The sequence below is a fragment of the Calypte anna genome, chromosome 7 (assembly GCF_003957555.1).
Source record: "Calypte anna isolate BGI_N300 chromosome 7, bCalAnn1_v1.p, whole genome shotgun sequence".
In the NCBI taxonomy this organism is placed as follows: domain Eukaryota; kingdom Metazoa; phylum Chordata; class Aves; order Apodiformes; family Trochilidae; genus Calypte; species Calypte anna.
The window spans coordinates 34,611,522-34,639,259 of NC_044253.1; the positions used below are offsets into that span (position 1 = coordinate 34,611,522).

Sequence of the window (27,738 nt, forward strand, 5' to 3'; positions counted from 1 at the left end):
ATCAGAATTTGGGTCTGCATATTAACAGAAACCTTCAGCAGAGGTCTGAGCCATTACTAATTAATTTGTCTTAATCTTCTCCCACACAGTCTAGATAATCTGAAATTTGAAGATTAAACTGGAAGTTTAATTCAGCTAAAGGTACTAAGTGACATTACAATGTATCTGCCAAAAGCTGTTGTATGAATTCAGCCTACTCATAATAAAGGATACTTCAGTAACATTTACACTTCCTCATACATGCAATTGAAAGTATTTATTCTGGGTTATTTTACTTCTCTGCTGAGATTATAACTGTGAACAGCTGCAGGACCAGAGATTCAGATAAGAGAAGCCTCTTGTCCAAAAGTAACAACAATCACTCATCCTATTTTACCTGAAAAAAAATTATACTGTACTAAAATCTTCATCTTTTTGGGATGGCAAGTAGGATAATTCATCTTCTTAGAATGGGATGAATTGTTCTCTGGATTTGTTCTAATCCCATCCCTCTCCCCTGTCTATATAGGGAATCTAGTTGGGATTACACATGTAATCTCTCCAGCAGCTGAAGTTACACAATTCTCTGTCACTGCAAAATCCAGACACATCTCTGAGAACAGTTTTCATCTAGCAAGTGACACAGAATGCACACAAACCCAGGGCAGCAGTAAGACTTCCCCTCCTTCCCCCAGAGAAAGCAGAGAAATCTCTGAAAAAAGGCAGCATTGAGGCAGATGTGATAAATCCTGTCATCTAGGATCTCAGACTCAGGATTCAATCCATTCCTCCCCCCCACTTGGAAGCCAGGTCAGACCCCATGCAAGATTCTGCAACTCATTCCATGAAGAGTGATAATTATTAATACAATTCCCAGCTTGAAAAATATCACTAAATTAAAAATAAAAGAGTGCTGTAATTCATTAAGTTTCACATCGTGGCATATTTTGGGAGCTATCAAAGCTACTACATCCAGAGGCTGTTTGCTCTCTGCTTTTTGATGATTTTTTTTTTTTTTTACCTCACCAACAGCTCCAAAAAAATGGATTAGTGCATAAAGAGTCTGTTAAAATGGCAAAACCAGGTCAGAAGTAAAATCCAACAGTAAACCAAAGAGGCCATGAAGGCCAAGGAAAACCATCTGCCACAGAAATCAGACCCTGCACATTTCACAGATGGCTTTTTACCAGCCCCAGTGCAGTTCTGCCACCATTCACAGCCATTTGAAAGTAGAAAAACTATTCTTCTGAACAGCAATTTTTAGGTTAAACCATCTGGTGGACTTAGCTATATTTAGACACACAGATTATCTTATATACATATACTGTAGCATAGGTTTCATTTAGAAAGTACCAAGATATAATCTATTCTGATTTACTAACACTATGGATAAACTGACCTTTTTTTTTAAAAAAAAAAAAGGTTAAGAGCAGAAGACCAGCATGTGGATTTTTGACAATGGTTTGGTTAACTACAATAATCTTGCTCAGTTAAAGCAGTTTTAATGACTTACAGATAACTGGAATTTAGGGAACAAAACACGTGCTTCTCATGTGTCCTTCATTTGGGAAATTTTGGAATTAAGTCTTTCCAGACAGCTCAAATGAATTGACCCTAACACACTAGAACTTAGCTGAGGCACTTCAGGCAAGATTAACGAGAGAGGATAAAATTAATGGGTCAGGCTGGCTGCACTACTACATCAAGAACATACTTGATTGACTGTGGGTAGCAAATTTCCTCTTATTGTTCATCTAAGGTGACAGAGGTGGTCCAGTATTTCCACAAGAAGATAACAGCTATGCCAAACTGAGTGGAGGCAGCTAACAGAAGCAAGTAGTAGGCTTATCTCTACGCAGAATCACAGCAGTCTAACCAAATGGCTACTGAGAATTCTTCTGCTGGCAAAACACACACCCAGGGGACAGAATTCCTTGCATGTAGCTATTTCAGGCTTTGTTACAAATGGCAGTCACTGTAGCATCTAGGCACTAAGATAATATTTTATACAGAGCTCAGTTATGGTCAGTATTTCCCACTAAGAGCTTGTCCACGTGAGGAAGTCAGCACTGTGTGACAGGGTGGGAATTTACAGTCTTGTAGCTATTCCACAATTGTAACTATTCCCTATTAATTTAATGCAGGGACATTTATTAGCAGACAGCTGATTCTCCATTTATAATAGGAAAAAAAACCCCTGCTGTGTCTACTTGGTAACAGCATGATAGAGCAACTGCAGTATGAAGGCAAAGATACCTCAACATCTGCTTCTACAGATGGACAAAGTCCAGGGAGCCATTGCAGAATCAACAGAATTCCAGAGAAAACTGGCAATGTTTTAAAACAACATTGCAGAAAACTGTTTATGAATCTGCTGGTACCCTTCCTGAATAGAAAGCTGCACGGAATAGTTTTGTTTTCTCATTCTCACAAAAAGTAAAACGTGTAAGACTTGCAATAATCTCACAAACATTCGACTCACACCCACTGAACAAATGATTTGCTCCAAATAAGAGTTCCATAGAAGCACAGTACATTCCAGTTTGTCTAGACAACTGTGGCAGCTTTTAGGTGTTGCAGAAAACAATTAAAAGTTTACTTGGCTGTGTAGTTTGTGACAGTCACAGTGTGCTTGAAATGCATTGAGTTTCAACCAGCATAACTCAGACCTGCAAGAGATGCAAGTTCAGAACACAGGAGTTAAAAAAAGTCTGTTCCCACAAAAGAAGTGAAATATCCAAGTGTCAACAAGGCCAACTGAGTACTGAGATGTTACACTAATGTGATTTATGTGCTTACACACAGTCAATTCACTTCATTTTCACAGTCAGGAAATAAAAACCATGGAGAGCTTCCTAAGCAACACCAAGAGAACCACGGACTTCTCATGAAGGGCCCAGAGTTCTGCCCTCTGCCCCACAGAATGTCAACTCCTGGGGGTGTTAATTCAGGCATTTCTTTGCTGGAATTTGCCCCATCTCCAGGATTAAGTTTCCAGGTGGCACTCTTCCTCCTTTGTGTAAGGAATGTTACACCACGCAACACAGCAGGTGGAGAAGAAGGGAAAAGGTTACAAAGTGTGGTACTTTGTATAAGTGCGTCCGTCCGAAAGCCAACATTGCAACAGACAAGGGGAGTGGAACTTTGGCTGCAATCTTCAAGAGTTTACTGTAAGAATATAAAGAAAAATTGCCATTTTTATAGCCATCCATGCAGAAGGAATGCAAACAGCACATTTCACTTGCTTCTGAAAGATAATCTATATGTTTCAAGAAGTTGTTACTTTTTAAGATGTAACAAGTGGATGTAGTGAGCAATAAAAATGCATTTACAAGAGCAATTATTCAAGAAGTATTCTTAGATGAGTTTAGAAATAAGCTCTCTGTACCAGAGAAAGATTTAATGGTTTAGATCATTTGAGTTAACAAGTACAGCTCAAGAGAATCAACTACATTGGTTTATTCATTGTCTTTCAGGAAGCACTGACTAATTTTCTACCTGAACAAGTTCTGTCTGTCAGCAAAACCAAATGCTCAAAACTTCTTAATCGTGGAGAAAACAAGTGTGCCCATCAGGGGCAAGCAGAAGAACATAACTATAATATTCAGAATTAACTTTTCCTTCTAGCTTTGTGACAACAGTTGCTAAATCTATTAGGATTCTGTAACATTTGGGAGGATTCAGTGAATAGGGAATAAAAACGTCACAGTCAGAGAATTTTCCTGCAACTCTTCAGGTCACAAACACTTTAATTTAAGCCCATGTGGTAACTGCCAGTGATTTTCTCCACTTACCTGAACTAAGTGTAATTTGCATGCATTCCATCCAGTCTCTAAGATTTAACCAGATGAGTTTATGAATCCCTATGTAGACCAAACATATACGTATCTGGGTAGCATAAATTAAAGTTTTACCACACAAATGGAAGTAGTGAGAAAAAACACCTGGGGATTAAGACTACAGTACCTTGATTTCACATCAGAAGCACTTGAATCCATAAGAATTTCTAAAATGCATACAAGGATAATAGCTGTACATCTACATGGATCAGGATCAAGTCTAACATTGTACCTGCAAAAAAATGGTTTAAAAAGTCATGTTACTTCTCAACTAGCTACCAGATGAAATCCAAGCTGTGAACAAGCACAGGGTAATAACAACAAACATCTGCAAAGTGTTAAACAGCCTGATTTAAAATCCTTTCTAAATCCTTATTTCCTTCAGCATATCACTGATTCATTTAACATCTGATTGCACCATAAAATTAAAAGGACTGCATAGAAGAAAAAGTTACCAGAAGTCTTTGATACTTTGAGGTATCTAATAATATGAAGAATCAAAGATTTGTTTTAGTTTCAAAGTTCACATTATTTTCTTCCACCTAGTTGGTTATTTAAGAAGTTTTACCTGAGATTTTTGAACCAATAAATTAAAGATGGCAAGTTGAGCAGCACAATCCATGTGAATAAATTGAGGATTGTAACGTGCATCTTAAGACTGTCAATGGCTTCAGCAGTTGTTGCACTCTTGGAAGGAGATTGTGTTGCTTCTGAGGTACTGCCCCTCACACTCTGGTTTTGCACAGCTTGTGCAGTGGAGTTCTGTGAGGTTTCTTTTGAGCTGTGTGAACCCTGAAAATAGAAGGCAAAAAGTCATAAAAAACAGGCACAGGTTTGTAAGAGCCCATGCTGGGGAAGGAGGAGGGAAAAGCTATTGTAAGTGTATCATACCAGCTCTGATTTAAGATGAAAATGTTCCATTTACCTCTCAAAAAGGCAAAGTTATAGTTCAATTTTAAAGGATCTAGATTTAACCAGAAATTTCTCTTACACTTTGGGAGAAAAGAATGGAGATGCCCTGCCAGCAATGCACTGGTAAGAAATGAAGTTCCTGGAAGGAGGAGGAACAGAATAAAAGGAGCAATAAAGCATATGGGTGATAACCCCAGATGATCACTCATGGAAAAAGGTACAGCAGGTAAAGCAACTGGGACTGCAACACCAGATGTAGGAAAAAATGGCAAAGGTAAATTAATGAGTTGGCACATGCTAACTTCCAATGACAGGAAAAAAAATCAAAATTAAACAAAACCAAAAAAAGATATGGAGATGAAAAAAAGGAGAGGGTTTAAAACCAAACATATGAAAAAACACCCAAAGAAACAAAAGAAGCTCAAAGGAAACTGTATAAATAAACTACTTCTGGCTTTCTTTAACTATATTTGTAAAAAAGAACAGGTGGTTGTTATCTGTACCCACAGATGCTTAGATCTGGGATCCTGTATCTTGAAGTAACTGAAAAAAACTAAGTTTACATGAATCCCAATGCTACTTCTCTCCTTCTTAGACAGCTCCCAATTTACTGCAGTCTCAGTCTGTATCCATCTAATAAATCTTATTTGGGGTTTGTGTTGGAAAGGAGCTTTAAAGGTCACCCAGTTCCATGCCCTCTGCAATGAGCAGGCTTCAGCCAGATCAAGTGGCTCAGAGCCTCATCCAATCAATGTTTCCATGGAAATATTTACCTGTAGGATATATTATTATCTCAAAATTAAATTTATATCTTTAGATAAGGCATACACAATCAAATCTCAAAATTCAGAGAAAAACTATCAAGTTTTCTTCTTAAAGAAACTTCAGACAAGTTCATCCTGCACAGATGTTGAGCAGTGAATGCAGGAGTCACATGTGATGGAACAGACTACTCAGGTAGTACTCGTGGCCAAATCACTTTTGGTCACAATTTTGAACAGAAGCAGGAAACAAACTTACCCCATTAAGCATGTTTTGTTCTGCTCTTACAGTCACGTGTAGTTTTACAACCTGTAAGACAGACAAGTCCAGCTTTTTAAAAAATGTTTTCGTCACACTAAAGCTGTGGTATACAAGGAAAAAAACCCAGGTTATTTATTTTTTTTACTCTTCTTATAGCTAGATGATTCTAGGGCCCAATGGAGCTGCAATGCAGGAGCTCCCTCTTTGCCTTTTTTTATCAGCAGCACCCAAAGTGCTCCCTTAAGGAAGGATTTATAAGCTGCTCTGCTTCCTCCCATCCCACTGTGCTGGACAGAGAATACAGACAGGAAAATTCACATATTCCTCACCTCCTCCTGCTAAATTCAGCTCCACTTCCTACAGAAACCCCCAAACAGCCCACAATCCCATGGCAGAGATTCACTGCAGGAGGAGGGGTGATGTCAGCACGGGAACAGCCTTCACAGGGTAACCTTATCCCATAGGGTGTTCAGTTATAAACACAACCTGTTTCAGGCTCTGCTTTCAGCTGCCCCCTACCTACTTCAGACCTCCTGCAAGCTCCCAGATCCATGCTCCAATGGATCCTAGGAGCTAAGTATAGCAGCTGATTTAGCAGCTATCCAGCCATGGGGTGAATCAGGCAAGTCAGATGCTCTGATGCAAGGACCACCATGGAAACTGAATGGCAGGGACTAAATACAGATCTCTGTGGCACCAGGAATCAGATCAGACAGACAGGAAAACTGGTCTAATTCTGCAATCTATCTGCCCTCCTTCCTTTCATTCCATACAGATTTGTAAGAAGTCTTTCCAGATAAGAATTATTTGGCAGAACGTTTCAAGTCCTCCCTTTCCTGAAGTTTCTCATCAGGAGAAGTTTCTTTTCTTTTCATTTTATAGCATTACCTATCCTGAAGTTAAAAATCTCGGGGTATTACTGTAGTGTATTCACATTCTTTGGAAAATGCATCACCAAAAATAACAAAGAGGTTCTAAAGACTGCGAGATTGTGAGAGTCTGGCAAGCTGAAAACCAAAAAAGAAATGGTTTTCTTCACACATCAAGTGTGAAAAAGGGCAACCTGTATTTTTGCTCTTAACACAGGGTTGATTCAAAGCATACAAAGTTTTTTTACCAAGTTAAAATCTGGATTTTTCCGGTACCTTAAATACATACTGAAGATAAACAATGAGTACAGCAAATGCACCACAAATGGTCCAGCTAACCAAAGCAAGGGATAACACCTCACAAAGTCTTCTGGGTGAAACCAACTTCTTATCTTTTTGAAGTACATTAGGTCTGAAAAAAAACCAAAACCCAAAGACATAACTGCTGTTGTACTCCTGTAACAAGATCAGAATTACAAAGATCAAGGAATAATTCTGTTTTGTGAATGACTGAAAAGAATGAATGGCTCCTGAGTATTGATTAAATACTGGAAAAAATAAAGTTAGAGCAACTTTATCATATATCCCAACAGCCTTTCTTCTCAAACAAAATTATCTTACACCTTCCAGAGTACATGTCTGCAGCTAATGTATTATTTTTACTTTGTTTGGGGTACATATAGGACACATGGGTGAATGTAAAGTGTTAGATAATGCTAACTGTAGGTCTGCATCAGTCACTAAGTTCTTCTGTTCAGCCCAAGAGATTTGGCTGCATCTTATTACTGCACAGCTGCACCCTGAAAGTTCCTCCTCCTACCAAGGTGAGAACACAGCCCTGTGCAACAAGAAGTCTGCACAAGGTTAATTCTGTGACAAACATTCTTCCCAGACAGGAATTTCTGCTTGCTCACAGCCCAGAGATGCAGAGAAAAATTTATTTTAAGATTCTGGATTCCAGCTGATCTGACTTAGAGACAAGTATGAATCTGAAATGGCAGCTAAGCTGAGAAGGTGTGATGAGGAGGAGAATGTGATATGGAGGAAGTGCAATAAAATGCTGGAAAAGTCTGTTCTTCTTGGATATTCACAGGGTACTCCAGTCTTAAAATAGACACTGAAAACAGAAAAAAAGCCTTCTTTGGAAAACACCATACTAAAAGCCTTTGCAACAAATGTTGAAAATATCCACAAAAAGAAGGCAAGGACAAAGAACTGCACAGACAGTCAGTGGCACCTTCTTTGCTGCTAGCCAGAGCTGAGCATTTCAGAACACTGAGCAGGTGATGACTGTCTATTACTATCTTTATCTATTTTAGAGATATATTTTATAAAATAAATGTGGGGTTTTGTTTTGTTTTAAAAAAGAAACTCATGAGTAGATCAAAAACTGTGTACTAGAATTACAAAATGAGCTAGCTGACTTACAAGAAAACACACAACATCTTATTTTCCTCTTCTTTTTTTCTTTTTCTCCAGCAAGTTTTCCTCAAAAACAAACTGCAAACCTTTACAACAACTGGTGAAGGAAACCAGAAAGCCATTTACATTCCCTTTTGGAGATGTGGAATAAGGAGTATTAGACAATCCTCACACTCCATTAATATTTAACATCAACAAACCCAGATGGTTAAAATCATGTAGGATGGGAGGAACTCAGCCTAAGCAAAGAGAAAAATCAACAGTGTCACAGTCACCTGAAAGAGCACACTTATACTTGTTGTTTTACCTCATCAGACACAATGAAGAGAACAGTCTCAGAAAAGCAGAGAAAAATACTGCACTCCAATAGGCAATGCCTGTCCCAAAAAGAAAGAGAATCAGGGACACGATGGGGAACCACACATCCTGACTGCTCAGTAAGGCAGCATCCAGCTCTGGTAGTGACAGAGATTCCCAGATCACTCTAAACCAGTGAAACCTGCCAAAAACAGGAGAGCAGCATTACTTATCACTTCCAGTTGTAAGATTTATATCAGCTGTTCCTCCTACTACAGCATTTAAAACAAAATCCCAGTTCATAAATGATTGTAGATAAAATAATATTTCTCCCCACCAACAGTTCTTCTGAAGCTTCTGTTTTGGGAAATGCTTGAAATAAATTAATAAGCTGTGCACACTCACCCCTGCAGAAAGACAACAATGCTTATAAGAGGTTCTACTTTGTAGGGTTTAGCTGTCCTAGCCAGTTCCAGGGAGAAGTCTGAGCACTGGCCTAGAATCAGGAACAGAAAGCATCTCTAGTTAGTGTTTTGTCAGGAACTTTAACAAAGCAGATCCACAAGACAAGGGAAATTCAGACAAAGGCTTGCAAGTTTTAAAGAGAACCACAAAACTGTGTTTTCTAGCAGTACTGTAAGTCAGCACACTTCAAGGTCCTTGTTAGCTGAATCAGTCACACTCAAGTAATATGACACAAGAGCTTCCAGAGAGAGCACAGAATTTGTTACACACACCTTCCGAACACTTTATCTGAAGACATGGCTAAAAGTCAGTCTGCAAATCTCATCTTCAGGCAAGAAATTGTGTTCTGTGCATATTCACAACATATTTTATACTTTTACATTGTACTTCTAAGCAGACTTGTGTTGATTCTAAAACACTGTGCAACACCAATAGTTCAAAGAAGGGACTGCAGAGTAAAATAATAAGGAAATATTCTGCTACAGCACAACCTTGGAGAACTACCAGCAAAGAAAAACTGGAACTGAAGAACTCAAATCCAAGTTCTTGCACAAGTTCAACAACTTAGCTAAAAAAAAAATAAAAAATCAAAACCAGATAGCCTGTCAACAGTACACTGGGTAAGTACTTTCTTTAAAAAAAAAACACTTGGACAGAAAAAAAACCAAAATCTATTTTTCTAGAAAGCTACCTGTTGATACCAAGGTGCTCAACTGTCCTCCATAGGCAAGAAGAATATTAGAAACAACATAGACTGGAAGAGCACCAGCATGGAATCTTATTATCTGAAAGACAAAGGATAGAAGGATAAATTTTAATTATAAATTAAAAAAAAACAACAAACCACAAACAAATGTTACCATGAAGCCAGCATGATAATGAGATTGGAAAATATTTCTTAAAATACTCAAGTAATTTCCCATTTTGATGCATAACTATTTGATAACCTCCATTAGCTACTGATGTTTTATTTGGAAAATCCTGGGATCTCCAAACATGTTTTGATAAATAACCAAATTATAAATGAATGTGGTTTTTCTTTCAGTCAAGACAAATATAAAACCAGCAGCAAGTGGACAGTTTCAGTAAAACAAACTAAAAAATTAAAAGCAAAAGAACACTTTCCAAGCAAAACCTGCATATAGATATATATGCTTTAGGCAGAGAAATTTTGGGATTAATGTCATGTGTGTGTTAATTGGCTTCCACTGTCCCAGGTCAGGAAGGGCTACCTGAGAAATACACAAATAGCACAGAAGTTCTTCTGAAATTATAATGAAACAAAAAAATCTTTGATATAAATGCATTCATTCAAACACAGAAACCTGCCAGTAATGTTCTAGCATTAGATTTAAATGCTTGTGAATTAATTAATTTTCAGAATCAGAAAACTGCAGATGGTTAATCTATTTTTACTGCCACCAATGTCAAAATGTATTCTTCACTGATTAAAAAACAATTGTTGAAAAGGAGCATATGGATCTATTTAGATCCTTTCCCCCTCCTAACTTTTAGCTGCTGCCAAATGTATTTTGAAGTTTTAACACTACTGACTCATCAGACAAAAAAGTGGAAGTGACCTAGAGTGTCATCCCTGTTCAGCTAACAACAAAACCAGATGCTCAACATTTACAAAAGCTCTCTAGGGCTGGAGTGCTTTTTCTGCTCCTCTGAAAATGCAGGCCTGACACTGGTTGGGGTGGGAGGCCTTGCCAAGTGGCATGGTTTTAAATGATCATTGAAGAGTGTTCATATTGGCATCAAGAGGGAATTTCAAGTGGCACAGTGAGGAAGGGAAAACTTCTACAGGTACTACTGACATTAAAAGCTAGAAGGTTTTCTTACTTGCCCAAGAATCTGCAAAAGTGATGTCTTCAGAATGACCTAGATTAAAAAAAAATAATAATTTTACACAACAATAAGCATAAGCCAATTTAAAGATTAGAATACAGCAATCTCATCACTAAAACCACACCTCATAACTACAGTAGCTTACTACTGGCTTTTTAAAAAAAAGAAATAAATGCTCTCAAGTTTTTCTTCGAAATGAGAGACCAACTTTCAATATTACTCCTTGCACCATCCTTGTAACATCCCCTACAAAAGGCCAAACAGTCCAGTGTTAGCTGTGCTTAGTATTTATTGTGATTAATTAGCTACATGTTTTAAAAGATTGAATTACATAAAAATTATACAGCAATGCAAACCTGCTACAGACCAAACTTGTAGTACTCACTTCATAGTGACAATCTGAGGAAGAGTAAATATTTAACTCTGGAACCCTGGTGTCATTTTGAGGCCGAGCAACATGCAGCTTTGCAGAAATCTCAGTGGAAGATGGAACTCTGAAACAGCAACTTCATTAATAATTGTTGTCCTTGTAATCAAACAAAAGCCAAATGAGCCTTAATCTGTCAGGTGCACATAAAGCAGAACCAGTAAACCACATGTGGCACCACGAGCTATGAGCAAGATGGTTTAGTGTGTAACAGAGTATAACAAAGAGCTACACAAAACTCCCAGTCCCCACTCATGAGGGGCTCAAAGATTATACTGAGAATCTCAGAAAAATAAATCTACTTTAAGAGACCAGCGAGCAAGCAAACAGAAATTCTTAGTCTGATAAAAAGTCAAAACAACTTTGTCTGCAGGGCAGAAAGATAAACAAGGAAAAGAGGCAGAAGCCAAACACTTCAAAATTGGAAAAGCTTCCTTATTTCAGAAATATTGCCATAATAGAATGGAAGAACTCTTCAAATACATCAAGAAGTTGTAACTGTCAATCCTTACTTTGCTACAAATATTGAGTCTTCATGTGACCAAGGTATATGAAGTCTGTAAACACTAGGTTTTCTTTCTGAAATGGAAGAGAAATTAAAAATATATAATTAATTAATAATAAGATAAAACAATTGTCTCCAAAAGCTAAAACTCAAGTAGAACAAAGCTGGCACACAGATCAGCCTACAGAATCACTGTGCCTGCAGTCACATTGCATCAGACACTGCAATTCAGATGGGAGCAGTTCACATTGAACAAAAATGACATATTTTAGCTCATAATGATACAGAATAATACAACAAGGCACCAACATTTAAGGGCTGGAAAGTTATGAGGAAACTTTTGGTTTTCAGTGCAAATATGTAACCCCAAGCTAATAAATCCATCACTTTTTTTTCTTTTTTTAAACCAAGTCCATTCCATTCTGTTTAAGCTTATGTAGCCCAGCAATTCAACTTGAGACCCATAATGAGCAAATCAAAAACCCAGCCAAATGTTCTGTTCTTGAGAAATTCTTTCAACATATGGCTCAATCCTACTAAAAGTTCAACTTCCCTTTGCTGGAAAGGCAGAAAAGCAAACACAAGGGCTAATTCCACATTTTCTTTGAACCATTCTTCTTAAGAAAAACTGGCAAGTGAGGCAGCATTTGAGCAGCTGACAGCAGCAAAGCCTGAGCCCCATTGCATGGCAGGACCTTCAGCTTGTCTTGAGAACTTACACCAAGCTATGTTTTATAAATTTATACTTCAGAAGACTTATATTTACCTTTGAGTGACTGGCAGTGGCTCTCTATATAAATTTTGAAAGCTTGATATATCTAGAACATTAAAAAAAGAAGAAAAGAAATCACCTTCTCCAAACAGTGGTTATATTAGCTCAAAAAAATTAAGTAGCATTCTTACTTGGTTAAAGTGCTGGAGCTGCACATTGTAGAGTAAGCCAGATGAATTTAATAGAATTTTGCTTGAAGAAAGCCCTGTAAAGGATACATTATTTTTACATATTAGATAAAATTACTTGAGAACTCACATTTTTTTTTTTGTTCAAACTAATATGCTTCTATATCTGTTAGCCAAAAAAACCCCACCATTTCTTATTCCTTTGTTACTAACTACAGTAATATTAACTTCAGTTAAAAAAAAAACAAAACAACCCAAAACCTCCCTGACCACTGGAATATTTTAGGCAAAGTGATTATCAAATGTTAATAATGTTAGTGTTCCATTTTTTCCCAAAAGTAATGTGCTGTACTTACCAAATGAAAATAGATGTGTTACAGGAAACTGTAATGTTCTGGAGTCCTCTTGGAAGAATTCACAGGCCAAAGAATACTGCAATTAAGGATATTAAATACAGCTCTAAGCCCAGCACAAGACTATAAAGTCTTTGCATTGCCAAATTCTAGTCACAGGCAGAGCACAGGACACAAACACTGAAAAGCAGTCAGCTTCTTTTGGGGAGGAATGTTGCAAGGGAGAGTGACTTGTCTGAAACCCAGATACAATTTTCTAAGCAAGAAGAACCTTTAGTTTTTCTCCTGAAGTTTAATCATGCAAAAGCAAAGTATCCAGCAGGTATGAGCTGTACCATCTCTGAGAAGTATTTTGTTCACCTGAAAATTATCTCCCATACATAGTTCATCCAGTTGTTTGGTTTTTTTTAAAGCAGTTCCCAAGGTTTATCACTGGACTGCAACCCAGGAGCTTTCCCACCCTTGTATCAGCAGAAGGCTGAATATTACTAATCTCACTGCAAGCCTCTCTGTCACAGCCATCTGAACACACACTCACAGAGGAGCACTACAGTCACTTCAGCTGTGAATAATTGCTTGGATCATGGATGGTTATACTGCAGATGCTGTATTTTTTTGTTGTTGTTGCTGCAGAAAGCAAGGTCAGATCTACCTAAACTATCAGCATTCTGCCTTTTTCAGGTGTAACTTGAACCAGACCCAGCTGGGTAGCACCCAACATCTGCTCAGATTCACTCCAAGTGTTTTATGTGCTGGGATCCTGAGAGGCTTTGATGCAAAGATATCCAGACTCATCTGCAAGAGGCACAACTATCCAACTCTGCACAACTCAGCCTGCCACAGGATTTGTGGCCTCACTTGCAGAGGTACCAGCACCATACTCTAAAACCCATGGGAAGTCTTCCATTATCAACAGTGTTCTCCACTACCCTGGGTAAGAGAACTGACTGTTCTAAAAGATAAATATTCAGAAATGTGACCAGAATATTAAGAAAAACAAGGAAGAACATGAGAATCTTCAACTAGAACTCTCAGAGCTAGTTTGAGAACTGTTGCTGTGTATGTTTAACTACTGTTGGTGCCTATTTTATCAGAGGAAACTCTTTCTGAGCTTACAGAAGATAAAGTTAACTCCAAACCACACTGAAGTCACATATGGAATCACAAAGTAACTTAGCACATATTTAATATACACCCTTTACAACCTTTTCCTTCCATCGTGGCACCTGAAAGCTACAAACACACTCAGCAAGCAATCTGTGCATTTCTTTATTTTTTTTTTTTTACCTTATTGCCAGCTGTGGGTGGTACCTGAATGACAATGTGGGACAAAGAAGGATAGTCCTGAAGTTTCAGTATTACAACCTTCAAAAAAGGAAATAAATAAAAAAAATACATTACTAAAAATACCCCTTGTCTTGCCCCTTGCCACTTCCCAAATGCCCATCTCTTGTATCCCAGCCTCTGGAACACAACTGGATCTTCCAGCACTGTGAACAGAACAGATCCTTCTCCTGGGACATACAACCCCACCAAGCACCTCTCCCTCCTTCAAGTTCCTGTGCTCACCTTGGTGGTTGGCAGTAACTCAGCTCTCCAGGACAAATCAGTAGCTTCCAGGCTGTAAAATTCATGCATATTAAAGGATGAGCATATTCATTCTGCAAGCACTGTGTTATGAGAGTGGATTAACATACCAGTTTTTCTCCCTCTCTGTAGGGATACACAGGACTTTAAATTGAGAACAAGCTTGGCTCTACTGCAGGTAGCTACCACAGTCATTTTTCAAACTATAATCCTTCCAGAAACTGCCAATCTTGGTTTTTTTGCAAAAACAAATCAAGCAAAACTCTCTCTGTCATACACACAGCATTCAGCATTTATTAGCCATGCAACTTCCAACACATAATGACTACTCCTAATGACATAAATCAGCACTGATATTGAATTAACACAGAGTTTTTCTGGCACCTCTTAAAGACCAAAGGTACCCATTTTTTCTGTGGGAACACCTAAAACATACCATATATAAACCAATAATGTTGTTGCAGAACTTGGAGCAGTTCTAAAAGGGTATTTGTATAAACATACTGAACTACAACAAATTCATTCAGTCATGTAAAGTAATTTTACAAATACCAGGAGACTTTTGTTTCTCTAACCAGTATTACATGACCTGACTCATGTAATCATTAGATCACCCACATTTCTAAATATTTTTCATATGACAAGAGCAATTTTGGAATAACAAGGAAAGAGATGCTTCAAAATCCACTCTTCTGAAGACTGTTGAGTGACACTTGATGTCTTCTGCCCTAGGATTCTACAGAAATGCTACAAACCACACAATTTAGGAATCCAGCAAGGAATGTGGCAATCACAAGAGAACAAGAGCAACTTCTCACTGCTCTGAAGGTCATAAAAAGCAGCTCAAAGAAGTTCACCTATTTTATTCTGCATTCATGCATTAATTTTGAGAAAACTTAATTCTTTCCTGTTTGCGTGGTGATAGAGAAATCATGAATCTTTCTTCCTAAGGAGAAGGATATTTTTTGTGCATCAGTCTGACAAGATGGATTTGAATGAAGAGACTATTTATACTCACCACATGGATGAATTACTGTTCATACAGCCATAAATCCAGCTACTTGTGTCCTGTGAAGTCAATACCATAGAACAGTCCATTATCTGTGTGTGACTTTATTTATAAGTATATTAAAAATAGCTGTTTTTTACTCCAAACAATGCAAGAGTTAATGCAGATAATCTCCAAATCTTCTATCTGCTCTTTCAGGACACCAACTGTTCCAACCATCCTCTGATAGCTGAACTCAGTGCAATTGACATTAAAAAAGAGGAACAAGCTGCCATCTCCATCTCACCCTTTCCTATTAAATGTTTCTGCAGCTGCTAACAGCACCATGACCAAAGCTCTTATCAGCATGTCAACTGCTGAAGTGTAAAGTCAAAGATGATAAAAAATAGTATGATAAATGATAAAAATAGACTCCTCACCTTCTTTGGTAAGGTGAGGAGTGGCAACAGGGACAGGATGGAATGGGAAATCATCTCAGTTTTCCTGCTGCTAATCTAAAATACATAAATCTGGAAAGCTTAATTATCTATTTCCAGCCTGCCAAGAGATTACATTTAATTCCTTTCAATATATTTAAAAAAATATTTCAAAAAACTTTCTGGCTGAATTTAGTCTTGATATAAAGAGGTAAAAAAAGCAAGTTATTTGCTTTCCTCTCAACAGAGATAACTGAGAAGGTGCCATTTCCTCATTTGCCTCCACTGCAGTGTGCAAGATCTCTGTAACCTTCCAGGCTCACTCAGGTTTTATTAGGGGAAAGCAAACCTATAAAAAGCTTTCCTAAATTAGAAGTATGGCTGGATCTTGACAGCACTAAAAATAACTTCATTCAAAGCCATCAATACACACCTCCACTAATTTAAAGGAGAAAACAATCTGGAGCTAACCCTAGGAGAGCCAAAAATAAGACACTTGAGGTTCAGGTGGAGTGGAAGGTTTCAGAACAATAAAGTTTGAACAATAAGTGCAAGGTGCTGGAACAAAAAGTACATTTAACATGATGCCTAGAGTGTGAAATGTGACAGATGTCAGGATTTTCAACATGTGCTCATTAACCAAGTCTTAAAACTGCAGCAAATTTAAATTAATAAAGCTTTATAAACAAATTGCAGGCATTCAAGAAGTATTTTCTTACCAACATGCTGCTTTCACAGTAAACATGACTGTATGATTTTCTGTGGCTTGCAAGAGGAAATGTGAAATATTTTCCATCAGAGTCCTAAAAAGGAAAAGAAAACAAAACCAAGCCTGCTCATTAGTTAAAAAATAAACATAAAAACACAATGAGGAAAAAAATATTACTTACATTGTAAACTGAATAAGTCCATTTTGAGGCTTTGACTGTAATCCACATGAAAGCTCCTAAAAATAAATACGTTTTTATATGCCACACTGCAGGAATTATTATCCTTATCTCCATCACCCTATTGCCAAGGCCTTATTTCTTATCTGTAAATGGACACAAACTTGTTTATCTTTACTTGACACTCAGGACTGATACTGCTTAGAACCATGTGCAACAGTTTTCATCAGGTGAACTGGAAAACCCAAAACCCCAGGATCCAATTACTACCTAGAAGCTGTAAAATAAAAACCCTGTGGATCTTGAAACAAAGCTCCCAATGCCCCAAACTAATAAGATACTAAATTATATTAATAGAATTGGAAGGTGACTAATTAAAGCTGAGGTAACATTAGGAACAGCCCCAATCATTGTTCCTATCAGCCTTAAAAAAAAACACAAATAAGAAAACAACACTTATACAGGAACTTGTGTAGAAGCAAGTCAAGGATGAAGTGAAAAACATGTACAAGAGAACAGTAGCAGTTTAAATATATGTCTGGAGAAAAAGAATGAAGCAGAATAACAGAGATCTGAGATGCAAACAATTCAAATTGTCATGCAAGGAGGTTGATATCTATCCTGTCTGCAACTAGAGTAACAAGTTCATCACAGAAAGCTAAGTGTCAAGAGGTCACCAGGAACAGGAAGGTGCAAACATGAAATTCAATTTAAACATAACCCTCCTTATTGCTCAAAACCAACCCCAAAACTCTGACCAACTCACCAACTAAAAATCAGTTCCACAACCTCTCTGAACACCTGCTTCAGGTGTTCACCTGCTTCACCCTCTTGGTGAGTTACTTGCTCCTAACATCTAATTGGAATTTTTTTTCATGTAACTGGGCTCTTCTGACTACTGTGTCAACACAGAGAAAAAAAAACAACCTGGCTTCACTTTCCAGCCTTTCATTTGGTAGTTTAAGATACCAACAGGATCCATCTTGGCAGTTTCTTTACAGTAAAAATCCCATTTCACTCAGCCTCTCTGCCCCGTGTCCTGTGCCCCAGGAGCTCCCCATCCTGGTGGTCCTTCTGCTCCAAAATCACTTCCAGTATTTGCAGATGCCTAAATGCCACCTTATAGCAGGGTGGCCAAAACTGGACACCGAAGTTCAAGCAATTCCATGATAGCCTCCATTAAGAAAGTTCCTAAAACAAAATGGTTTTTATAAAAGGGTTCAGCCCACCTCAGCAAAGCTAAGAGGTCTGCTTAGCTACCAAGCCTCCATGCAGTCAAAATGTCTCACCTTTAACTATGCATCCTTTGCAGCTGCAAGGAAACCATCAGTGTGCTGTCCAGATTTCCCTGACATCTCATTAAAAAGAGAAAGTCACTGATTGAGCAGATCTGAATATTCAGGATTTCCATGAGCAGCACTGACACAATGGCTCTACAACACCCCTACTATCCCTCCTGCAAGTGTAAGTGCAGAGTAGATTGTGACAGAGCTATTCTGAGACTGTTTACTGGAAAGCTTGGTGTAAATTTGGCTTCTGCTCATCCCCCAGAACCTAAACCACATAAAAATTACAGATTTTCACTCCTACCCCCTTTGACCTATTTAGTGCTGAAATCACATGAAAACTGGTAGTTTAGGTCTCTAACCCATCTATCCTGAAGAAGGATAAAATATATTTCACAGTTTGTTAGAGGGAGGATTAGTTATTAACCAAGGAGGATCATGGTATCCTGTTCAGAAGGAAACTGCAGCACACCTGTGAGTTCTGTGAAAGCTTCAGGATTTTCCTCAAATATCTTGGCAGGGTGTCTCACAAAGTGGTGAGTCAATACAGACATTCTCTTCTTTGGATCCTCAGTTATCTAAATTTAAAAAAAATAAATCAAATCACATTGTCAAATTTTATTTTATTAAATTGAGTGATTTACAATCAGCACATGATCAATATAATTCCAGGGATTGGAGGCAGGAGAGATTTTTAGAAGAGACAGCACACTGATTCTATTCTAAGTTCACTACTATGAACAAAAAGTGCCACCAGCAGTTAATCACTGCAGTACAGGAAGTCTGTATGTTCTAAGGCATAGCTAAAATTTTCATTTTTATATCCTTGCCTCCTCTTGACACAAGGAAATCATTCTAAAGCTTTTTTTATAGACACATGTGCATTCCTTCTGAAATAAGATGCCTGTGTCAGAGTTCAGGAAAAAAAAATCTCACTTTTATATTTACTAGTCTGACTTCCCAAATCCAGCTTATTACATCTCTTCTTAATATTTCAAGCACCCAAACAGCTGGAGAATTACATTGGGATTCACAGGGGTTTTGGGGGGGGGGGTTGTTTTTTTGTTTTTCAAAATCAAGTTTCCAGGAATAACTTTTTTCTATTCAGGTTTTCAAAACTGTGGCTATTACAACTGATTTCTGTAGAAATCAGTTCAGAAATCAGTAGAACTGTACCCCCTTTTTTTCTCTATACATCACAAATTAAAGTGAAACTAGAGAAACCTGCTCAAAAAGAACACCTTGAAGCCTTCCATTTCTTTGTCTGGAATTCTGCACCTATTTGTTTTTTACCTCTTTGACCTTAATTCCAATTTATGTTTATTGCTGGGTAACATTTCAGAAAGAGAAGAGAGTACAGAGGGAGAATTTCCAACAGTTTTCAAAAATTAAGATGCAGGATATTTCTTTAGAAAAGCAAAAACCAAAAAGTTCAGTCCACACTTCACCTGTAAATCACCAAGCAGTCGATAATATAAACAGAATTAACACCTAATTATTACTGACACATTTGGTCAAACATAAAACCACAGCTTGTTTCAATGACTGGTACAAATGTCAACAATTTGGTTGTCATGACTTAGAATAATCAAAAAGAGTTTTCTGTCTAGAGGGTGATATTTGTCCTGATTGCTATTCTGGGGTGGAAGAAGAAAGTGAGATGCATATAAATATATATATGTATTTACAGCAGATGATATATACAAACCTGTCTTGTGCTTTCATCTATAAGATCAAAAAGAGCTCTAACGGTAGCCAGGATCAATTCTTTGCACCTGGAGGACAGAGTAAGTGAAATTAAACCTAGAAAAGAAATACCCAGGGGAATAAGTGGTCAGAAGGCAAAGGCAATTAATATTTGTGCCATTAGCTTACCACACTATGGAGAGATGGTCTGTTGAGGCCCAAGCTCTAGGCACAGCTGAGCTCTGTTTGGGGGAAAAAAAATTAAGATTTTGTTAGCCTTCAACACTTAAAAATTCGAAGGAAGCTTTCCCCCTCCTTATTGAAACATCTTAGCACAATTATTAAAAAGAAAAGTGTTTATCTTTCAGGGTGCTGGGGTAAAATAGGATGATTTCTTCAGTGAAAAATCTTACAGGAGCTAAAGCTGTCTATGATAGCAGAAACTAATGCTGAAAGGGCAAATAATGCCCTGGAAGAAACTTACCAAAAAATTCTTCAAAGGCTGCTTTAATCACTAAACTTATTATTTTACAAAGTGATTCTGGCACACAAGAATAGAAGCCCATCCATGAAAGCTGCTGCTGAAGAATCAAGGGCATTCTCAACTGAAGGGAGCATCAGAACACCATGCAGAAAGAACTGGATGCTCTGAAGCTATGAATTTGTCTCAGTGTATTGCAATTTAAGGACTAACTGTGTCAAAAGCACCTCCCATAAATGGAGCTCATCCCCTTGTTGCATAACTTGATTCAAGTAAGCTATGAACTATTAATACATCACAGACAGGGAGAAAAAAACCAAACCAAATCAAACCAAACCAAACCAAGCACAACGCCCAAAACAAAACAAAACCCACAAGAAAGATGTGATACACATCAGATCTCATGCCAAATTCTGGTCACCAACACCGAAGAGAAATGAATGTAGAGCAGATGCAGAGAATGGTTACTGGGATAGAAAGAACCCAGTTAATCTTCTTAGCCCAGCAGAACCAGAGCTACTTACTGACAGCTTTCTGTAGGATGGGCAGGGAGGTACCCAGCGAGGGAATGGCAATTATTTCAGATGACATTTCAAGTTAATGTCAGAACAAATGCTGTTAGAAACTGGTTTGCACAGGGAAGGTTGGAAATTACAATTTTTCTCCCTGCTGAGGAGTGTTTTCCAGCTTCTTCCATGCAGGGAACAGCCTGATAACAGCAGGTGCCATGACAAACCTAACTACTTGATGATGCCTCTTGATTTATTTTGGAAGGAGGTAAATGTCTGCAAAAGCAGATGACTGCACTTCTTGATCCAGTACATCCTTTCTAGCCCTAAGTTCTCTGAAAAACAATAAATACAAAAAGAAGACAGACCTCTGTTTTCATAATCAAACAAGCAGCCCACTTGTATACTGTACATCTGTCAGTCTCCATCTACCCATCTCATGGCTGAACATGAGCCAGCAGTGTGCCCAGGTGGCCAATGGCATCCTGGCCTGGATCAGGAACAGCGTGGCCAGCAGGTCCAGGGAAGGGATTCTGCCCCTGTGCTCAGCCCTGGTGAGGCCACAGCTTGAGTCCTGTGTCCAGTTCTGGGCCCCTCAGCTCAGGAAGGATATCGAGGTCCTGGAGCAGGTCCAAAGGAGGGCAACCAGGCTGGTGAAGGGACTCGAGCACAGACCCTATGAGGAGAGGCTGAGGGAGCTGGGGGTGTTCAGCCTGAAGAAGAGGAGGCTCAGGGGAGACCTCATCACTCTCTACAACTCCCTGAAAGGAGGTTGGAGCCAGGGGGGGGTTGGGCTCTTTTGCCAGACGACTTTCAACAAGACAAGAGGGCACGGTCTTAAGTTGTGCCAGGGGAGGTTTAGGTTGGAGATGAGAAAGAATTTCTTTCTGGAGAGGGTGATCAGACATTGGAATGGGCTGCCCAGGGAAGTAGTGGATTCTCTGTGTCTGGAGATATTTCAAAAGAGATTGGATGTGGCACTCAGTGCCATGGGCTGGGAACTGCAGCGGGAGTGGATCAAGGGTTGGACTTGATGATCTCTGAGGTCCCTTTTAACCCAGCCAATTCTATGATTCTATGATTCATAAAAACCCAGGGAAATAAAACCCAAGTTCTGGAACTGAGAAGTTGCAAGAAAGTGGTGAGAAGAAAGGTACCAAGTGGCAGATGATTCAAATCAACCCCAACACATCCTCCTCCAGTGGGCACTCATTTACACTGTATCAGCTGTGGGTTTATAACCACACACTCTCAACGTTGTGTATTTTCATTTATAGTTACACTATGCTGCACATACAGACTACAACTGGACACTGAGACATGCATTACATCAATAGCTATCTAACACAGCTCCATGCAAAACCAAAAACAAAAAGAGTTTTCTTTTTTACCACAACAGATAAGGCACTGTCATGTTGACTCAATCTTGGTAGAAAAGTCAGTCCTGAACGAACTTGGTAATCTCTGAATCCTCCCGCCACAGAAAGGGTAGTTAAATTTCTTAAATCTTGGGCCTTTAGAATCCAATGATTGTTTACAGCTGTATAAAAATCTATAAAATATATTAAAATCAATCACAGTTTCCCCACAAGGCTCTTTGATATACAAGAAAAGCTAAAGAAACATTTAACTAAAAGATTCTGTGAGCCCTCCTAGAGGCATTCAGGCTCCAGTTACCACTCTTGATCTGTGTATGGAAGGAAAATTATTGTATTAACCCCAAAGAGGAAGCAGTTGGGAATGGCAGAGACATTTAGAGGTTCTCTATCAGCTGAGTACATACAGAGTTTAAGTAGCAAACCACAGATTTATTTTTAAGACAGCCAGAGTCCAGAAACAGTCAGCAAGGAAGAAGTATTGCATTGCAATCAGTTGTAGGAGGGAGAATTAATAGAAGCACAATCAATCAAATTCAGCAGCTAAAGACAATCCATTCCTCTCAGGTGCCACTGAGAATAATGAAAACTTTCCCTTTCTTTCACCAATTCCCTCAATATCCACATGTAACAGCACAATTACCACTGAGCATGTATTTCATCAGTGTAGTTTAGCCAAATCTGGCATCCCAGGAAGTGCACAGTACATGCATATTGATTATATCTCAGTTTTTATGCCACAGCTATTTAAGTGAGCAGAAAATATGATCTATCTTTTGTGAAGCTATGTAAAGGTATTATATAAAATACATGTAAATGTATTATATAAAACACAAAATCAGATCTATATTCAACACTCTCATCCCTTCAACCTTTGGGAGTGACAAACATGAAATTAAGCAGCTTCCACAGCAATAAATCTATTTAGGCAATCCATTTGATAAAGTAATTGGAGAGGGCTATTTTTCTTGCTTTGTTGCTGGTTTTTGTTTGGTTTTTTTTTTTGTTTTTTTGTTTGTTGGTGGGGGTTTTTTTTCTTTGTTTTGTTTTTTGTTATTTTACAGAAGGAAAAAAAATCTCATTCAGTGGAGAGCTTCCAAATTCAGTAACATGCTCTGCAGCTTAATGAAATTACAAATTACTGAGAGCTCCAGGCCCTGCATAGGAGCTCAAGTCCACATCAACCATTTTAGGTGACACTTCTAAGTAACAAAGGAAGAGATAAACTATAAGAAACAAATCAACTTTTGCTGTGGATTTGCAAGCAGCTCACTGATCTTAATACAGAAACACAGTGTAAATGGGTAAAGAGCACTACTTACCAGTAAGATACTTGTCTAAAGGCATCACAGGTGCAACATGAGGTGTGGCTTGTGTAATGAGGAGGTTTATAAGTTCAGGCTTAAAATTCTTCAGAGTAAGCAATGCCCTTGCAACAAGACCCCCCATGGAATGCCCCACTATTGCAACACTGGTCGGTGCAAACTCTTGACCCTAAGGCAAAGAGGAATCAGAAAATCAGGAAAATCCAAAAAATAGATTTGACACATCAAAAAAAGGATTTGGTATTGAGCTGTGGTTACTGGTTGTACCTTTTCCCCCCTATATTTAACTTATGTCCTCTTGAAGAGAATATTAACTAGGATACACTTGAAAAGTTTCCAAACGGACACAAATTTAGTTGCCACATCAAAAACATGCTTAATGTGAAGTTTGCAGCTCAAGAGGAAATATCCTTTAGGCTGTGTAAGCATTAGAAACTTTAGCTTAATTTAATTTCTGAGACTCTTACAGACAGAGGATATAAAATAACTACCCCAGAGAAAACTGGATGGTGAGACATTAGTATTTATCAACCTTGGCAAAATTTACACCTCTAGTAGAAAAAAACCATAGATTGTACATTTATTTAGAAATGCAATATGGAACCTGACCAGGGCTCTGGGAATGTCACAAGCATTAAAAATCTATTACACATGACAGTCACCCTCCTTTATTCCTCATTTTCCAGTTTCCCAGCAGGAAAGGCAGCCCTGAATCCCATTCTGCTGATTATTCAGCACATGCACTACTTACCCTGTACAACTTCAGGATGACTTTTATGCACTCATGCACAAACTTGGTCTGTCGTTGCAGGCTGCCACCATAGAGTGCAACCAGCTCCTCATTGAAGTTGACACTGAAGAAATTAAAGTGATACTTGAACTCAACATCTTCTGCTTTTCTGAGAGCAATGGAGCCAAGAGAACGTACTAGGGAAAGAAACCACATCCATTAGAACAGGCTCACAGTCACTGCTGAGCACTGCCATCAGTAGAGAAACACACAAATTTATCATCTCCTTCAAAACAAATGTCATCTTAAATCCATTGTTCATCTCAGGTCATTCATAAATAAGTAAAAAAGGATGAAAAAGACACCCAGAAGCAAATAGTCTCTTTCCCAATATGCAATCACTTGTTTTTTTCCTTACAAAAATAGATTTGAAGACACAAACAATTGGAGCAAAAGTCTCAGCTGGTCACTGTCAGAACCAAATTGTAAAATGAGAACAGAAATAATTGTATTTCCTACTTATGTAAGAAAACCTCTGACAAAAAATATATATTAGTAAAGATATCATAGCAAGAGCTCACAGAAGAACATGGAAAAGAACCAACCTGACTAGATGAAAAGTAAATGTGGAATGAGTTATCAGCACCTGCATTCTGTGCTTATGGCTGTGAACCATGTGGCCATGCTTACTGCTGGCTACAGAGCTATTTCATGTCAAAAACAAATTTATACAAGATCAAGGATTATGTTCTCACACCCAAGGGCTGCTTTTCTAATCACTTTTGCACCTTTTTACTGCCATCAGGATACAGAAGGCAAAACGAGCAGTCTTGACTTCATCTCTAGAGGCATTGCTGCTGCTGAGCTTTCCTAAAATTCCTTTAAAAATCATCAGCTCCAGGACAACATTCCCAAATACCACCAAGATATGTATGGGGGACACGAAAACCTTAAAACTTAAGGGGGGAAATGTTCTGTTTGCAAAGTCTTGCTTCTGACCTGCCTTCTCCATCTAACCCCATCTGCTATTTTACACAGCCTTCTGAGTGCAGAATTGTCCCTGAGTTTCCATGGAGACATGGCAGGATGGGAACACTAAAAGCTGCAAGTAAAAAAACAGGATAGGGAAAGAAGTAGATAAAAGAGAAAGTCCCTAAAGTGAGTGTATTAAGAACAAATGATTGCCAGAAAGGTCCACACAAATCCAGCACAGAGAAACAAGATTTTTCCAGAGTGCAACAGTATCAGAGATTTGCAGCCTGCAGAATCCTCCTTTTGGGAAAAGTTTGTTATGGAAATGAAAGCCTGAAACAAATTGCAGCAAAGCTCACAAAATGGGAAAATTATACATTTATATTTATATTATATTATATTATATTAGAGGCTGTACGTGTTCAAACACCCAAGCAGATATTGGCAGCGTGATGAAAATGAGAAATCTAAATCATTGCAGTCAATAATTTCAGCAATTCTATCTAAAGCTAATAAGCAAGAAGAACACCTTCAAAATGGTTTGAAAAGACTTAAAGAGGATTTAAAAGATCAAGTATCTTATATCAACTTTATATCTGGGAGTTCATGGTAAAATAATTGCAAACAAAGTGTGACAGATTCCTAAATGGAACTCAAGATCTCAGTCCTACCAATCTCAGGTTAGTTGCCAACAATCAAACCAGACTACCATCTTTAACTCAAAACCTGGATTTTGAACATTTTAAAAGGTTCATTTTAGTGCCCTCAAAAGATGATGAATTAACATGTCTCAAAAGTGTCTGTACACATCAAAATACCAAGGACATCAAAGGCAGCAGAAGCAGCAGCACTTCTGTTGTAATTCCTCAGCAAACATGAATAAATTTTACATAAGCATGAAAATAACAGCAACACCTTTTCTGCTCACCTATCAGAATGAAAGTCTAATCCCACAAAAAATTCTGAATGAAATATAAATTTTCACAAAATCCATAATAAAAACTATCCTGAGCCATGGATCAAGACAGAAGAAGGCTTTGAAAAATGCACATAGGACTTATCACCAGTACCCCTCAAGCAGCTTCTTAAGACAAAGAATATTCCAGATCTCAAGCAGCACACAATATCCACAGCATGTACTCCCATTCAGATATTTCCTTTTGATCCCAAACATACTCTTAAAGTACCATCTTCTCTCCTGCAGAGAGATGAACTGCCTGTGTTTGTAAAGACAGCATTGATTCACAGATTTTCAAGTCTTTATGCACAATTACAGAAGTCCACATGGGATCTCTCATAATCATCATGTTCATTATCTTCTTTGGATGCCACAGTGCCTACAATTCTGTCTGGGTTTTTTGAAAGCACAAGTTCTTAGGTATTTTACTGTGTTAGAAGCTAAGTGGATATGTTCTGAAAGAAAACAACTTTGTAGAGGTTCTCTGAAAATAGGGAATTTAAGTATCAGGTTCAGTGGAAATATAAGGAAAAGTGATCCCTGTAAGACATCAGGGTTTCAATTGTGGTGGTTTATACCACACACACCCATCAGGTTGGCTGCCATCATTTAGAGAACAAACTATCACAGCCTGACAGACCCAGGCTGGAAGAAATACCCAAAATTGGAACAAACACAAAATTTTGTGATCAAACTACTAACTTTGGTATTTACAATGAAAAATAAAAATGCTTTAGAAAGCATTGCTTCTTTTCATTTGGAGCCTAGCAGCATAAGAGGGAATAACCTGGAAAACAAATACAGGCTGTGTCAAGTGAGAAGTTGATGCTAAGGAGCAAAAAAACCCTCCTGATAAAGAGGAAGGATACACTGAAGCAACAGAGGAAGCCATCAGATGATGCTGGTTTCTGCAGCATGTAATTATTTCACATGACAGCTGGCAGCTTGTTCAGTTTCTCCTGATCAAAGTCAGGGCTCGTTTTATTTGGCATAGCTGCACTACAGGTTGTTCAAATCAAAACCAGAGAGATGTTTGTGAGAAAAGACACAGCAAGGGTACAGTGTTGCCATAGGATAACAGAGACTGCACTGTTCCTGGCTCTAAAAAGTTAAAAGTCTTAGTCCAGAAATACAGCTCAACTGTTAAACTGATTTCAAACAAAAAATGAAGTCTTTTGACTGCTTGAAATAAACCATGGACTAACAAGGATACCTACACCTTAATGCAATCAACCATTATGACTTTTGTTCATAGTAATTAACTATAAAAAAAACAACTTCTTTCTTTTATATGACACTAAAATATGCCAGCTCTTTGCAAAATACCCATAACTTAGTTTATTGCTTACCTTGTTTGTAACTGCCAGCATTCCCAGGAAGAAAGAGAACTGGGATCCCTGTCAACAGGAGATTTTTGTTTTCTTCAGCGTAGTTCCCTTCTCCATAGAGGTAGAGCTCGTATGCTGGGTATCTTCTGGCTGTTTTCTTGGGCAATTTTATTTTCTGTGGCACAAGTTACAAAGAAACCAAGTACCTTGTCTATATTGTTGCAGACATGAAAACAGAGTGGCTAGCTAGGAATGTATGCTTTATGTTTTATGGTTGTTTTAAATGACAGTGGAAAGAACACAGCATGAAGAACTGGGTTTTTGCTTTTAAAAAAAAAAAAAAAAT

The 27,738-nt window shown here is 38.1% G+C and overlaps 1 protein-coding gene across 2 annotated transcripts in view; it reads right to left on the minus strand.

Annotated features, from left to right (window-relative positions):
* Positions 1-2,592: 2,592 nt before the first annotated feature.
* The window catches only part of PGAP1 (post-GPI attachment to proteins 1), a 29,484-nt gene continuing 4,338 nt past the window's right edge, over positions 2,593-27,738 (minus strand). Inside the window, exons 2-27 of one of the 2 annotated variants that reach the window (XM_030454337.1) lie at positions 27,414-27,567; positions 24,156-24,331; positions 23,402-23,573; positions 22,095-22,255; positions 19,903-19,955; positions 19,736-19,802; positions 18,500-18,605; positions 16,745-16,800; positions 16,574-16,657; positions 15,448-15,497; positions 14,412-14,463; positions 14,130-14,207; positions 12,846-12,921; positions 12,493-12,566; positions 12,356-12,407; positions 11,597-11,663; positions 11,043-11,151; positions 10,652-10,690; positions 9,498-9,591; positions 8,747-8,837; positions 8,352-8,543; positions 6,899-7,034; positions 5,751-5,801; positions 4,387-4,610; positions 3,946-4,050; positions 2,593-3,147 (exon numbers count right to left, since the gene is read on the minus strand). In XM_030454337.1, coding sequence (XP_030310197.1) covers positions 3,009-3,147; positions 3,946-4,050; positions 4,387-4,610; positions 5,751-5,801; positions 6,899-7,034; positions 8,352-8,543; positions 8,747-8,837; positions 9,498-9,591; positions 10,652-10,690; positions 11,043-11,151; positions 11,597-11,663; positions 12,356-12,407; positions 12,493-12,566; positions 12,846-12,921; positions 14,130-14,207; positions 14,412-14,463; positions 15,448-15,497; positions 16,574-16,657; positions 16,745-16,800; positions 18,500-18,605; positions 19,736-19,802; positions 19,903-19,955; positions 22,095-22,255; positions 23,402-23,573; positions 24,156-24,331; positions 27,414-27,567 — 2,658 coding nt within the window. In that variant the 3' untranslated portion in view covers positions 2,593-3,008. The remainder of the gene's footprint in view (positions 3,148-3,945; positions 4,051-4,386; positions 4,611-5,750; positions 5,802-6,898; positions 7,035-8,351; positions 8,544-8,746; positions 8,838-9,497; positions 9,592-10,651; positions 10,691-11,042; positions 11,152-11,596; positions 11,664-12,355; positions 12,408-12,492; positions 12,567-12,845; positions 12,922-14,129; positions 14,208-14,411; positions 14,464-15,447; positions 15,498-16,573; positions 16,658-16,744; positions 16,801-18,499; positions 18,606-19,735; positions 19,803-19,902; positions 19,956-22,094; positions 22,256-23,401; positions 23,574-24,155; positions 24,332-27,413; positions 27,568-27,738) is intronic. The other variant, XM_030454338.1, reaches the window with a different exon arrangement.